The sequence below is a fragment of the Lupinus angustifolius genome, chromosome LG11, assembly GCF_001865875.1.
Source record: "Lupinus angustifolius cultivar Tanjil chromosome LG11, LupAngTanjil_v1.0, whole genome shotgun sequence".
NCBI lineage: Eukaryota > Viridiplantae > Streptophyta > Magnoliopsida > Fabales > Fabaceae > Lupinus > Lupinus angustifolius.
In genome coordinates this window covers 422,901-438,559 of record NC_032019.1, presented here as the reverse complement: position 1 = coordinate 438,559, position 15,659 = coordinate 422,901, and the positions used below count along the sequence as shown (strand labels likewise).

General features: G+C 33.1%; 3 protein-coding genes across 3 annotated transcripts; all 3 read right to left on the bottom strand.

Annotated features, from left to right (window-relative positions):
* LOC109361172 (imidazole glycerol phosphate synthase hisHF, chloroplastic) lies at window positions 333-7,201 on the bottom strand. Its single transcript, XM_019606523.1, has 19 exons — window positions 6,952-7,201; window positions 6,753-6,835; window positions 6,541-6,635; window positions 5,577-5,680; window positions 5,196-5,365; window positions 5,001-5,115; window positions 4,293-4,348; window positions 4,142-4,180; window positions 3,938-4,036; window positions 3,270-3,332; window positions 3,128-3,190; window positions 2,946-3,028; window positions 2,693-2,801; window positions 2,533-2,586; window positions 2,244-2,331; window positions 1,666-1,703; window positions 1,319-1,424; window positions 894-1,060; window positions 333-651 (listed from the first exon to the last, which is right to left on the bottom strand). Exons 1-19 carry the CDS (start codon window positions 7,112-7,114, stop codon window positions 592-594), a joined length of 1,755 nt encoding a protein of 584 aa, XP_019462068.1. The 5' UTR covers window positions 7,115-7,201; the 3' UTR covers window positions 333-591.
* On the bottom strand, window positions 8,624-9,198 carry LOC109359609 (protein STIG1-like). Its single transcript, XM_019604308.1, has one exon. It carries the CDS (start codon window positions 9,196-9,198, stop codon window positions 8,671-8,673), a length of 528 nt encoding a protein of 175 aa, XP_019459853.1. The 3' UTR covers window positions 8,624-8,670.
* LOC109361102 (GDP-L-galactose phosphorylase 1) lies at window positions 10,347-13,063 on the bottom strand. Its single transcript, XM_019606423.1, has 7 exons — window positions 12,569-13,063; window positions 12,367-12,491; window positions 11,992-12,051; window positions 11,633-11,875; window positions 11,341-11,526; window positions 10,992-11,240; window positions 10,347-10,903 (listed from the first exon to the last, which is right to left on the bottom strand). The coding sequence occupies exons 1-7, from the start codon at window positions 12,690-12,692 to the stop codon at window positions 10,559-10,561; spliced, it is 1,332 nt and encodes a 443-aa protein (XP_019461968.1). The 5' UTR covers window positions 12,693-13,063; the 3' UTR covers window positions 10,347-10,558.

Below are 15,659 nucleotides of genomic sequence, written 5' to 3'. Positions count from 1 at the left end.
TCAGGAGAGTTTGTTGTGCCTTGTGTGTCATTGGAGTACTTCAATTGGTGGCAGGAATCACATTTATTGTTAGGAGAATTATATAGGTAGGAGTGAATAATTTCTCTCTTAAGAAATTCAGTTATGGATCTGTATCAACTTCAAAACAAAAGGTGAGTTACAAAGATGGAGATTTGTTTCAAGAGCACAAACTAGCCATCATTGATTATAACTGAGCAACAATGTTATTCGTATGACAATATTAGGAAAATAAAAGAGTCTCAATTTCTCTTATTTTTCCCAAAAAGAAAGCTAACATTGTAAAAACAAATGGCAATAGAGATCAAGAGCACTTGGTATAACCATCACATGATATATATACCATGCAGATGAGAAATGTAACAATTCCATTATAATAAGTAAATGGTCAAAGAGTATTTGGTATAACTCCCAATCATAGATCATAAGGTTACGTCCCTAAAGTTTTTCATGATCCAACACTGATATTTATGAGCAACAAATGTAAGAACATATGCAAATCATGATATTTATTCAACATCTCTTTACTTGGTAAAAATTGCATCCCAGAGAATTTTCCTAGTAATCACCATATCAGATTCGGACTTCTATCCCTTCCTTCAACAAGTGCTCCTTTACGGATCGAATCGGCACCTGCAATTAACACCAAACTCAAATTTGAGAGACTAAACATTATTATGTGTGTTGGCAATTGATACTATGCATTCTAAAAATTTAATCGAAATGCTTCTAATATGCGCAATTTTGATCAGTGATAAATAACACTTTAGAACAAAAAGATAGTCGGAGGGAAAATTGAAGGCTTGAGATTAATAAGAACTGTAATAATAATCACCCAATTAGCAATACAAAAGTTAACAAAACAGAATTGATACCTCCTTTCTATGAAAAATGCCAGCAGCAAGTGCAGCAGATGCATTCGTTTTAGTAAACACCTCGGAGAAGTGTTCGACCGAACCAGCACCACTACTTGCAATCACAGGGATACTTACAGCATCTGAGATCAACTGAACTAAATCTGTATCAAATCCTTTCCCTTGACCTGAAACATTAACAGTAGAGAAAAGTAAGTTAAAATAAAAGCAGGTTTTTTATATAATGTTGCCTCAAATATATTATCAGCCCCAAATAATAACACATTCCAAATAAAACAATAAATAAAAACAAATTTAAGGATAAAATTAGATGAAACAAATCAAACATCGCCAAAATAGGTTATATTTTTCAACTTCCATTTTTAAAAAAATCCGCTAAAAGCGATACGGTGAGAAATTATTAACAGATAGGGAGTTAGACCAACCGTCACAGTCAATACAGTTAAGTAGTATTTCTCCAGCACCAAGCTCTTCAACTGCTTTTGCTAGTTCATAAGCACCAATTGGTCGGCCTTCTCGGCCCCCACTTACCTTTGCACAATAAAAGAAAACTTGAGAAAGGCGAAAAATACTTTATGAAGCTAATGACTTAATCTTCACTCTTTCCGTTTAATGGAATCTTAAGAGCTCTATGAATTACAATCCTTTGACAGTGAAATAATTGAAGACAATGGCTGGTGGCGGTTGTTTCCAGCTTAGTTTACGGATATTATATAGCTAGTTCAGTCAACATGTTCAATAATTTTAAGTGGAGAGAAGAGGGCTGGCTTACTGTACACTGATACCATGCGTATTGTTCTCCATTTGGACCTGAAATCGGCATAACAAGATTTCAGAATTCAAAGTGTTTAATTTGAATCTATAAATTACTTTGTACCCTCAAAATCCCTCTCAGAGGAGTAGTTTATTGTAAGGACTCTTCTACGGCTTTGCACACAATTTTGGGGTCGAGAAAGTGTAAACATTTTCACTCCCAAAAAACATGAAATATCAATTTAAAGTACTGTATGCAGCTCAATTTTATAGACCAAGCTTCACAATGGAGTCGACAAAATCTAATACCATATTATGATAATGAATATAAGAACATTTGAAACACGTGCTAGAACGGAAAGGGGGGAAAAGATGATAGCGGAAGATAAAATAGCACATAGGAAACCCAAACTTCAAATAATCAGCAGCCTATGTCTGCATGAACAGAGTGGAATAGATACACCTACTTGCTGCATTCAGTGGAAGAAACAATCCACCAACTTTATACTGGTTGTTTCGCATATAAGGTTATGCATGTATATAATAATTCAGAGATATGCAAAATAGAAAATAGTAGAGGAAAAGAAAGATCTTCACCTAGAGTTGACACCCTTACAGTCTTGAATTGCACATCTTCGGGATCCTTTACATACACCCTACGAGGATCGATACTAACCACCACTGCCTGCAAATTTAGAAAGTTAATTTATTATTATACATAAGGACATGCATCTCACAACACACTCTGGTGAACCATTCATATAATTGAAGTGGCGAATAGGTTCTTAATCTTTCATATATTCATAAAGTGGAAGAGTTCCTTCTCTTACAAGGATGAGAGAACGTATATTCATGGATATATATCAACAACCAGCTTTTGAATTACCTGATTCCCGTAAACTCTAGATATCTGCTCTAAGCTGGTCTTCCCAGTTTTTACCTACAAGTGACAGCGATAAAAGAATCAAACGAGACACATAAATAATCAATGCATATGTGTGTGTAAGCAAATAATAATAGAAAAAATAATAAGTTCAATTTCATACTCCAGTTCTTAGATATTCTTCTGCTGCATAAACCGCGTCACTTCCTACGGAAATCTTATCAGCCCCGGATCTAAAATATTCTGAAGCAACTTCCAAACTAGAATAATGCCTGAGAAAATAATTATTTGGATAAAAACGTTAATGAAGCTATGAACAAACACATAGAGATGAATTGCATAGCTTGTGAAATTTATATGAAAACTTCTTGCGTAAAAGTCAAAGATATAATCACCATGATGATTACTAAGAATACCTGCCGGTTGAATCTGTAAAATCTCTAATTCCACCCCCAACTGTTAAGGGTACAAAAACATTCTCTGATGTGTGTCGCAATACCTATGAAGCATAGCGTGCAAGAAAAACATAGTGGATGTTGGATAAAACAATATTTTAGCACGAACTGATTGAAAATTCGTTTATTTGAATTTCACAAACCTGTAACATTGGCAAATCACCAAGAGGGAAGTCGCGAAAGCCAGTAATATTCAGAAAGCTGACCTGCATTTGGAGGATGAGGTTCAATTCGAAAGAAAGTATTTCATAATTTGTGTATCGAACAGAAATGTCAAAGGCATACCTCATCCGCTCCATCTATGTAGTATTGCCCAGCAAGCTCAACTGGCTTGCCAAGATTCCTTACCTAATAAATAGAATATAATTATTCGATAATAAAAATTAAATCTTATTCTCTAACGATAAAAAAATCAACACGCTGACTGACAGAAAAACAAAGTTTAGGACGTTTGAACTAATTTTGCGGAAGACCACTCTAAGTTGGTCTTCTTAAAATTAGAGTAACTATGTTCAATTCTATGTTTCCCTCTATATTTATTCAATGTACAAAATTGGTTACACGAAGTTTCTGTTATCCCCGCATTTGTAGTACACATTAACAGCTACTTTAAGACTAATGTTTTTATGCAGATGCTAACAATTTAATAAAGATGTTCATATCTATTATATGAAATCTGGATATAACAACACTAGAGTCAGATATGAAACTATATAAGTAGTTTAACTTTAAAACTGGATGTAGTAAAATAAATAATACAAGGAAATGTCAATAACTAAATATGATTAAGTCACATCTTAAAATCTTTCAGCTTCTTGTTTAATTATTTATTCTGATGAGTAGTTTGAGACTTTGGATCGCAAATTTGCCTAATGCTTTGTCATGTGCTGTTTTAAAATAACCCCCAAAAAAACCATATGATCAACAGAAATTGTGTTATCTAAAATACCTACCTCGTTCTCGTTTGTATTTTCTCTTACATCATACTGATCTCCTTTGGTTACAACAAGGTCCCCGTTATCATTTGCCCTCACATCAAGACACGCAATCACCTTAAAAGGAAATATATCATTAGCAAACCAAAATACCAAATTATACCAAGAAAACATATTACGTCATTTAACTTCAAATTATAAAAGAATTTCTATGAGCATTACCCTCTGTGCAAGTTTTGAAGCTTTCCCTTCATCAGGCTTCTGTCTTCAAATGAATATTGCAAATGATTAGTATGACAAATACCATAGGTCAAGATGAAAGTGTTAACAGAATCCAACGAATCTAAATATTTAGAAAGGTATGAAAGGTCACCTTTGTTATGCTTGATTTTGGATATAAGAATCTTCTCAAAACAGAAAGACCAACTTCTGAAATTTTAAGTTTCAGGAATCAGTACAAGTTTAAGCCAGCCCAAGAGAACTATTATATTCAACCAAAAAGAAAAAGGTAAACTCTACAGTAATTCATATTTTATAACAGATTTGTACCAAAACACTCAATATTTTATTAGCAAGAATTATTCCATTATTTATTTTAATATTTTCTGAGTCAATTGGAGCCTCAGAATATCCTTGATCCTTCCATTATCTCTTTAGTGGAGGGGGGTTGCTCAAATAACATACATGCACATGACTTCAAATGTTGATGTTAGGATCTGTGGAGTGGTCTAGGAGTCAACCAAGTCAGGATTGTGTAAGGAGAGGCCGGAGTGGAATAGGGAAAGTGAAATCAGGTTTGTGTGAGGAGAGATAAGAACGGAAAAGGGTCAAGTAGAAGGAGGATGAATTGTCAAGTTAGTTACAAGCTCTACAAGAGAAAGCACTATATAAGTTGAGATGAGGAGCTCAGCTCTGGGGTTACAAGGGGTTCGGCTTCTATAATATCCATTTTCCGTAAATAAACACACATTTCCTCACTCTAATTTCTGAGTTCCTAACAGTTGATTATGCAAATTTATTTCCTTGCATGACCATCTTTAGTTTCAACAAAAATTGGAGTCAGATGGTTGATAAAACTTACCTCCACTCTTTTCAGGATGGAACTGAACTGCATGCACATTTCCTCTTCTAATAGATGCTATAAAGTTGTCACCGTAGTTGCAAGTGGAGGATACCCACTCTTTGTTCTCATCCGACTGAAAACATAAAATAATTCAGATTACTTAAACATTCGCATATCATGAAAATAAGATTTTTAAAGGAAAGTGGGACATACAGGCATGGCACGATATGAGTGCACAAAATAGACATGGTGATTTCCAATATCATCCAAAATTTCTGACTCCTTTGTGATTTGTAAAGCATTCCAGCCAATATGTGGTACTCTGAAACCTTTAGATGAATCAAATCGCCCAACCGTTCCAGGTATCAAGCCAAGGCCAGTTACTGAATCACAAGCAAAGTTATCATTTCAATATTTCACCAAAAATGGAAAATAAAAAGAACTTTTCTTTGTACTGCCCAGGAAATCAGTCTTCAGTCAAAATTACCACCCAAAATGTTCTTCTTGTAACTTAGAGGAACTGAAGAATATTAGGAGAGGAATTGAAGAATAATCAATAATTAAAAAATAATAGTGGAGAGATTTATAATTGACCTGGACCGTTCTCCTCACTAGATTCAAAAAGTAACTGAAGCCCAAGACAAATGCCTAAAAATGGGCGATCTTTTTCAATATACGCACACAGTGCTTCAGCCATCCTGCAAAAGTAAGACATTGCTTGCCTTGAAACATAAAACTATAAAGAAAAGAAAATAAAGCGTCTGACTTAAGTTTACAAGCTAAACTTTAGGATGAAAGCATTCAAAAATGAAAACTGAAGATTGCCTCAAAAGAAGTTCTAAGGTATGCCATATAGTAACCGGCTTAATACCTAATATCTAATAAATTCAGAAGTATAGAATTTTCAAAGGAAGCTGGCATGTACAAATGTGTATACTTTTTTCACACGACACTAAAACAGCCACCAAGTGAGCTTCCAACTTGTATATCCCAAATATCAATAACCTAATCACAGTTAGGCATTAGTACATCATTTGAAAACTCCCCTACACAACAGGAGCTTTGGTTTAGTTCAAATTGTTACTAGCTAATGTGTATAACAAATATTTGGGCCCGTTTGTTTAGAATTCTCAAAAAAGTGATGCACTGAAAATGATTTTGCCAAACATGTGTTTTGTGAGGATCTGAAAAGTTTAAAAAAACTAACCAAATGGGCTCTTAATCAAACTAAAAAGAACAGAGAATTGATACTACTATGGCAGAATTTGAAAATAATCCAGGTCCATGTTTTCCTTCAAGATCCTATTTTTTTGCCCCGGACTCGAATCTAGGAGTCACCTTAAATCCCAATTAATCTGAGTCAACCAGATAAAACCCCTTAATGGGGCAAACCTCTCATAGCACCTTTATTTTTTCATCCACACGACTTCAACCCCAGACTTTGTTTAAGGGAAACCGAACTCCTCGTCACTCCGACTAACATACATCATTAAGAACCTACTTTAACTAGCAATGAAGCATCTGAATAGAGTTTTTTTTCAAAAGTAAAAAGGTATACCCAGTGTTTTTCAAGACATCCATGGCAGGGGCAAATGCTCCAACACCTGGAAAGATTAGCTTGCTTGCATTCAAAATGTCTTGTGGAGAATGAACCTAGATTATAATTATAAACTTGTTTCAGTTCAGATTCTACAGTAATATATAAAAAAATACAAATTCAGCAAATAAAATGCAAAGAAACCCAATAAGAGACAGTGGAAAAAAGATTACATCTTTAATCTCAAAGCCAAGGTGTCTGATAGCATTCCTAACGCTTCGAACATTGCCAGCACCATAATCAAGCAGGGTCACAACTACTCCACACACACACACACAATAAAACAAGCAAATGAGATTAAAAAAACGAACTTTGAAAGATGAAGTTGAAAAGGGTATCCTCAGAATTGGAAAAAAGAGATAGTGAACAAACCAGAATCCCCAGATGAGGATGAAGCACGGACAGAGAGATTGTTTGGGTGTTTGACATTGGTGAATCGAAAGGATTGTTTTTTACGGAGGAAAAGGAATGAAGAAGAAGAAGATGAAGAAGATGAAGGTGAAAGTGAAGAGAATTGGAAGAGTGAAGTCTCCATTGTTATTGATACTACAACACTTGCGGCTTCTATTCGCACTTTCAACCTATTTCATGTCTTTTTTACAATTCTTCAAAACTCAAAACTAAATGTTGAAATAATAAATAAAATATATAATTCAAAATCCTAAACTTTTCTCATAGTAATTAAGGAATGGCATACTAAATTATTAGGAAAAGTTAAGAGGGAAATGTCCAAAAACATCCTTGATACTTAACATTAACATTACTCACACTAATTCTTAAACTTTGATTCTTGTGACATAAGTCACAACTTTCAAATGCGTATAGTGATGTTGTAATTTTTTTTTTGTGTTATTAATGTTATATATTATATAAATCAAAATTTTGATTCTTGTGAGTGAAATTTGTTAACCAATCACACTAAAATGGATTACTTCCCTCACTCATATGATAAGAAAATATATTTATTTTTGGTCACACAAAAAATATTATATGATTATCACACCATTTACATATAATAATTAGGAATCGATGATTTATTAATTAAATCACATATTTTATAACAAATTTTTAAATATAAATATTTTATTTGGAAAGTATAACTCAATTAATTAAATTGTTAAATGGTTGACAATATGAAAAATTATTATCATTTCAAGTTTCAAATTCTTAATGTGTCCTTTGAAAATATGAAAAAATTTCATAGTACATCACGATATAATTTAATTGACCTGTACTGATTTAATTACATATTTATACTATATATAAAGCCAAAACTTGAAATAACTTCTCTCATGGTGTAATTTTCATTTCCTATATTGCCCTTAACATTATTTGATTTTTACAAAAAAAAACTATATTATCTTAAGCAACTACCACCAATATATTAATTAACCACATATCTCACTTTAAATTAAACATTATCATAAACACATACAAAATATAATATATAAAAATTGAATATGTAGTATCACACAATATTCGCTGGCAGACACGAAGTGGCTGTACACACTAGTATGCTAGTATAATTGTAAAAAAAATTGTTAGTCATAAAGAAATATTATATTAAGAAATTTTTTAATTTTTATTCAATCAGCCATAATAATATTAATTTAAAGGAAAATCACATGTATTAGTGTATGATAGTCTGTCAAAAAAATTAACTGAGCAATCTCCACATTTAAGAGTGATTTGAACTATTATTTATGTCTTTTTATATTACTATTTAGTTTGTTTTTTCTGGTACCTATGGAAAGGATTCTTACTCTTTTCTTATGCAAAATATATATGAATGATAAACTAGTGTTATAATATTACAAATACTATTAACCATTCCACCATTATCTGCCAACAATAACGAGAGTGATACATAGTCTTGTTCAATTCACAATAAACTTTCAATAGCCATACTTTTATACTAATTTTAGAATCAATCAAATAGCACAAACTATTCAAATGTAACAACATATTTTTTAACTTGAAACCCATAAATATATATATATATATATATATATATATATATATAGAAAGAAAAAGCGTAAAGAACTTGACACCAAGGATATATAGATAATATATCTAAAGATATATTAAAATTTACTCCATTGCATGTGTCTCTTTGAAATATGGGTGGTTCAGTGCATGAGACTCATTTTTGTCTCGCATTGAGGTTGGTGGTTGAGCGAGTGGTGGTGGTGGTGATCGTGGTGGCGATGGTGATGGTGATGGCGATGGCGATGGTTGTTCAAAACCACACAAACCAAATAAACATAACCTCCCAAAGGGGCATACCCTTCCACATCTACCACAGTTGAAAGGGTTGATGTTTATATTGATGCACAAACGGTTGCAGCATTTATAATTAAAGCGACATCGAATCCCACATAAGCCACAGTTGGTTCTGTCTGAAGTCACATCCACACAATGGTTTCTACAACATAGAAATCTTGGTGGAAATTCTCCTTGGTTACATGCAAATGCTCTGTTCCTGCAATCCTCTGCTAACATGGATGACACATTATTTGCATCATCATACACTACCAACTTTCCTTCTATTTTGATCATCACCAAAACTAGTAGCAACAATAATGTCACAAATGCTAAATGTTGTGCTTTTAGTGCCATAATGATGAATTGTGTAAATAAGGGTAGGACTCAAAAGCTATATAAATAGGGTTATTAAGTAATAAAGGTAACTTGCTTTTCTAACAAGTAACAACCTTGTTAGAAGGGACATGTTTTTGTTACATGTTCTACAATGTAACCGTGGCCTCGTGCTAATGCTATGGGGCGTGAACATTGTTTTGGATTTACTATAATGTAACTAACATTATGAGTCTAGTAGGAGTAGCTTAACATTTTTGTGTTGATGAAGACTCAAACAAAGGTTGCGCAATTTAGGTGTTGATATGCTTTGGCATCATGTTCATCATGAATGTCCAAAGAGTGAACACGTTAAATGGGATAGTAATTCACGTGGAAATGGCAATGCCTTTAAAAGGACTTGGATCCTCTCTACAATAGATCACTACATCATAAATAAATTAGAGCAACTTTTGTTGAGAGAGACAGTCATAAATCCTCTTGAAAGGAATTAGTTCCATATCCAAAAAGGTGAGCGAATATCCTTGACAATACCAAAAAAATTAGAGGGAGTCAATTATTGCAACTAAATAAATAACAATTTTAAAAAATACCAAAATTGTATTATATATATATAAAGTAGTTGTTGATCACAATGAGAATGAATTGCAGTCCCACACAAACTTCACTTGAATGGTGAAACGTTCCAATCCTGAAATCACAATTTTGAATTAAAGTAGTTATGATGTTTAGTTGTTTTGTAAGACCCAATTTTTATTAAATTCTTACTTTATTGTATAAGATGTGTGCAAATGTAAGTGTTAGGACTTAGGAATAAGTCCACTTTACATGTATAGCTGCCATGCCAAGAGCCGATGAAAAAAATAAGAGAAAAAAACAAAATTGCATCAAATTCTTAACCTATAATAACTTAAAAAAAATCAGCACTTTATTACAAAGTGGTCCCATAAAAACAGCATTCTTGAACTTCATTTGGCAATCTGTTTTGATGTGAGGGAAAATAATAAGGGGGATAATTTGGCAAACTGTATATTAGACTATTTTAAATGATATATAATTTCTAAAGTTACTTTTTTTAAATTAAAAGGGTTTAAGAAAAAGAAGTATGAAAACTCTACCAATTAAATCTTGTTCACTTATCATCCACAATCACAGAACTCTAAACAACAAGCTCAGAGAGCAGTTATTACATGGTTACTTTCACATGGACCTTGAAACATTACAATGGATCATAAAAAAGCCACATAGAAGCAACTACTCCTTAAGGCACAACACAATACTGCAAGCTTAAGCAACTGCAACAATAGACGTAATGATTCAACTACAATGAAATACAACAATTTTTTTATTGCAAAATCACTTATTTGTTCATCAGAGCTTTTTACTGTAGAACAACACATTCTTGTGAATCGGCCATCTTAGCATGGTCAGAGTGAGCACTCTGACCACTCGAGGTTATCGCATCAACTTCATCGAGACATTGAGTATTGATATCTATCTCACCAGAGGTAATGGCTTCAAAAATAAGAGCATTGACTTCTTCAAACCTCTCTTCGGAGAGGGAGACCTCTGCAAGAAGCCTCCAAGCATTGGCTTCGGATGCCTCGTCGTAGTCCTTCTTCCTCTTCAAAACCATGTGCCCGCTAATTTCCCACACTGCAGGGTTCACTTGTGTGTCCAATAGCTCAGCATTAACTTCTCCAAGAGCTTGTTTCTCAGCATAACACTGTTCATGATCACAAGTGATAAAAGATATCATTCATGCAGCTACTGAAAGTATATTAGGCAAATTAAATTATCAAGTAGTATTTTACCTGTGGCAGCAAAAAAACTTGTCTTCCACAGTCAGCAATTAGAACATTATAAGGTATGTTGTTGTTTTGAAGGCAAATACAAGCAGCTGAAACAATGTTTGATAAATCTTCCAGTTTATCACCACCCTCAAAGACAAGACCTCTTACCGGATAGTTTAACAATTTAGATGTCTTCACACCACCATTTAAACTAGCAAGTTTCTTGGTAGGAGCCTTCTCTATAGGAAAGGGCATGGCCAAATAATAAGCCTGCATATGTCCAATTGATTAGTGATAGAGCACGTGATAAATAATGCAATTATCACATGACCAATAAGGCAGTAGTGTCAAGATGTTCAGTATCCAATACCTGGAAGTGAAGATGATTAATAGTTGCAAAAGCACCCAAACTGTTGTAACCCAATCGGAAATATTGATTTCCAGCTTCTGCTGCCATGTGAAGTGCAAGCAATAAGCTCTCACGATCCATCCTTTGGGGCAAACACTCAAAAATCCGAGGAATCAGTAGCACATGGCCATACTCAATAGGACTAACCTGTTTCAATGAACAACTAGCATCATGTAAAAGGCCTACGACATCATATAGCCTAATAATGAACCCGCAAGGAAAAATATAAATATTTGCTAAGAAGGAATCGTACGTTGATGGCAACAAAATTAGGAGAATTGTCGATATCAATTGGAGCATTAGGAAAGAACTGGACTTCACCATCTTCACTAGCTTCAAATTGAAACAGGACCTCTTCTTGCCCAACTTTAGTGAAGTTGAATTTGTTTTCTTCAAAAGGCTGGAGGACCTTATCCACTCTGAACTCAGTTGGTCTTTTCTTGAGGTGACGACCCTCGTTCAGCTGGGCAACGAAACCATACTCGCCCGGAATTACCTATATTAAAATTACCACACACAAAAACCACATGAAACAAGCCCATAAAACCATATCTAAGCAAACTCAAAAACACAACAAACTAGAAAGAGATAAAAAAATAAAAAAAATCAGACCTTGGTTTCACAAGCAGTAACGTCATAGCGGAAAAGCCCTCTTTGCACGCGATCTTCCCACTGCCATAATATGGGAAACAATCTTTAAACAAATACAATGATAGTAATAACTAACTATATAAAACAAATAAAAAGAGAAAAAACAAAACTTTTTAATCCCTCCTCCATATTCAAAATCCCCCAATTATGCCATGAAGCATATCTAGCCAAGTTTCCAAGAACACTCATTCTGACAACTTTTAAATTCTCAGATCCCCTGTTGATAGGGGATATAAATTCTAATAAAGGTTAGTACTCTTCCTAACCTTGTACAAAGCATGTTTTTTTCCTAATATAAACTTATTTTTTGAAAGAAAACAAAAAAATCAAAATTACCTCTCCAAGAAGAAGTGAGTCAAGAAAAGCTACAGGGGGCTCCTCCTTGCATGCATGGAGGAGCAACTCCTCCTTTCCACCATTCTTTGTAAGCCTTTTGAAAGCATACAGAGGAAGCTTTGCATCTGTTAAACAAAACACACATAAATTATATATTATTTGATTCATGCATAATAAAATGATAGTGGAGTTTGAGAAATACCTTGAATGCAACAATTTTTGAGACAATTCCGACCACAACCCGCAGTAGAGCGATTAGGGTGTTCTCCGTTTTCCTCTTTTTGATAATTAGAAACCACAGTAGGAACCCTCTTAATTCTCAACATCTTCAGCAAAATCCAACAAGAATAAGAAGAAAGAGTACAAGTGTAGAAGAAAGAATAAGAAATAACTAAACTAAGAGAGTAGTAATATTAGTCGGAGTCGGAGTCGGAGTCGGAGTGGGACCACCGCCGGCGAGGAAGAGGAGGTCGGAGGGGGTGCCGCCTTCAGAGGGAAGAGCACCACGACCACCGTGGGGAGAAGGGTTGGAATGAATCAGAAAAGAGAGGTTATGAAAGTGAGAATGGGCATGACCCAGTGAGCGTGATGCTGTGAGAATAGCCGTGGTTATGTTTAAGTCTACAATCTTCTTCTTTCAATCCACAACACTTCACTCATCGCTTCTTCTCTCACAACCAAATGGCTTTCTTTCTGTTATTATATGGATAATCAAATAACACACGGCCTCTCATTTCTACCTTCATTCAAAACTAGGTTTATTCTAAATTAATTCTCTCCTCTCCTTTTCCCAACATTACTTTTAAGATATAATATCTATGCACACCCGTATAAAAATTTATATATTTATTACATAAACAATTACATATTTTGAGAGGGGATACATTTGATAGTACTAATAAATAAATATTTTTGAGATAAATTTGTAGTGTCTAAATATTTTCTTCCACATTATAGGGTTAGCCAATTAGGTGTATGAGAATATATTTGTACAATGTATCCTATATTTGAACCATGTTAATAAAAATGACCTTTTGAAAGTATCCAACTGTTACTTATGCAATCATTATTTCAGAATGCATCTATTTTGTTTTTAAATCAATAGTATTTTTTCATCTTTTCTAATAATGAATTAAGCTATTTCGGGCTTAATGTTTGTCTTTTCCAATAAATGTTGCTTACAAAAATTAAACTTTTAATCTTAGGGATACAGTGAGATTTTACACTACTAAATTAATATTTTGTTGATAGAATACATATATTATATGAATATAGACTCTAATATCTAAATATTCATTAAGTCTTAAAAAGTAATATATATATATAAGGGATTGATCATTTTTTTTTTAAATTAAGATGATAGTGTGTAAATATTAAATTTATACTATCCCAATATGATTGTGTTTTTTTTAGTCAAAATCATACAACTTTCTTATAAAGAATATAAGAGATGCATAACTTCATAAAAATTTCTTAGGTAACAACAATGACACACATAATTATTGATGATAAAATGGCTTCTCCGACCTCTTTATCTCATGCCTGAAAATAACTACAAATCAAAAGTGGATATGAAAATGTTCTTGGATAAACTCTCATCCTCTGCGTTCTAAATAGTTTATTAGCCTCTACGCAAGCACTAATAAATAATAAATAAATAAAAACTAAATAAAAACAGGCCAAAACTGACAAACGAGTAAAATTATATCTGTCATGTCTGCATAAAATTGGGGGCCTTTGTAGCAAACATATGATTATTGCTCGTTTTATCATCCTACACAGAACTCTACACTTTTATGCCACTCCCCAAATATGGTCATAAGAAACATGTAAAGAGAGCTAAAGATATATTATAAAGGTGATATTTGTTGTCTCATACTTAGTTTCACTTCATATGTCATAAACTCGTGATTAGTTAAAAATATATATTTAAGTTAAAATTTAATTTTTAAATAATTTTTTGACTAATCATAAGATGATAGCACATGAAATGATACTAAACGTGGAACAGTATATGTGCACGTGGGTTGTTTTGACCGTACATAACAAGTGGCTCTGGCTGAGAAAATGGACCACTGGGACCTTACACTGACTCTATTTAGTGCTCACAACTTTATCAGGAAAATAAACCCTTGTTAATTGTTATACTCTCCTTTTTTTTTTGAAATACAATTAATTAACCATCCCACTTGCTTGGGAAATCAATGTTGAGTTATATCCCCAGACCACAAAAATGTTTACTAGGGATTAGAATTTTACTAAAAAAAATCACAACCTATAAAGCATTGTTTTATATCCTTTGGATTTATTCCTTTTCATAATTTCCTTTACATTACCCAAACTTATCATTAACTGAATAAAAAAATTGTTATTTATAATAATAATTAAACATGATCATTTTTAATAAAAACTCAGTAATTACTAATAGTAGTAGAAAGTTATGATTTTTTTGTACTACGGAAAACATATTTTTACTTTTTTGGGTACACAACTAATCTTTTTTTATGGTAAATGATTGTCATTTCAATAAGTGTTATTCAAAGAAATTGAAATTGAAATTTTTGGTACTACCAAATGTATCTCATCACCTTCTTGGATAAGGATCTAATCCATTTTGAGTTTATGATCTCTCACAACAAGTATCGCTTCCATGAATGAAATTGAATTTATTATATACCAAAGAAGGCAAGGAACAATGTGTTGACACGTAAATCTTCTATCGCTCGCTAATATAATTTGGATTTCATATAGAAATATAAACTTTTTGTGGACTTAAATTTGTTATGTTGTTGATGACGAATGAATGAGTACATAAAATGAAGGGAAGAAGTTGTGGAGTGAAGTGTCTCTCTCTATAATATATCACTAAACATAATAAAACATTGGAGTCCACTCACTTCACTTGACCCCACGAAGTGATCCTCAACTCCACATGATGTGTGCACCACAATGTTGGAACATGGAACCCCCCACCCTATCACGTGAGGTAAATAAGGAAACAATTATAGAACTCAAATGAAAATGAATAATTTATTACCAATATGAGGTTAGTTTAGTAGTATAAAGAATCACTAAATCCTTAAAGTGAAAGTTTGATTCTTGTGAGCGATACTTGTTGGAATAAGTAGTCATGAACCCTATAAATAATTAGTCAATTACCTAAAAAAATGAGGGCAGTATAAAAAATGAATAATTTACCAACTACTCTTAATTGATAGGAAATCTCAACATTATTCCCTATATTATAGATTCCACATTAAAGGCCATGTGTATTAATCCAGAGTAGATTTTGA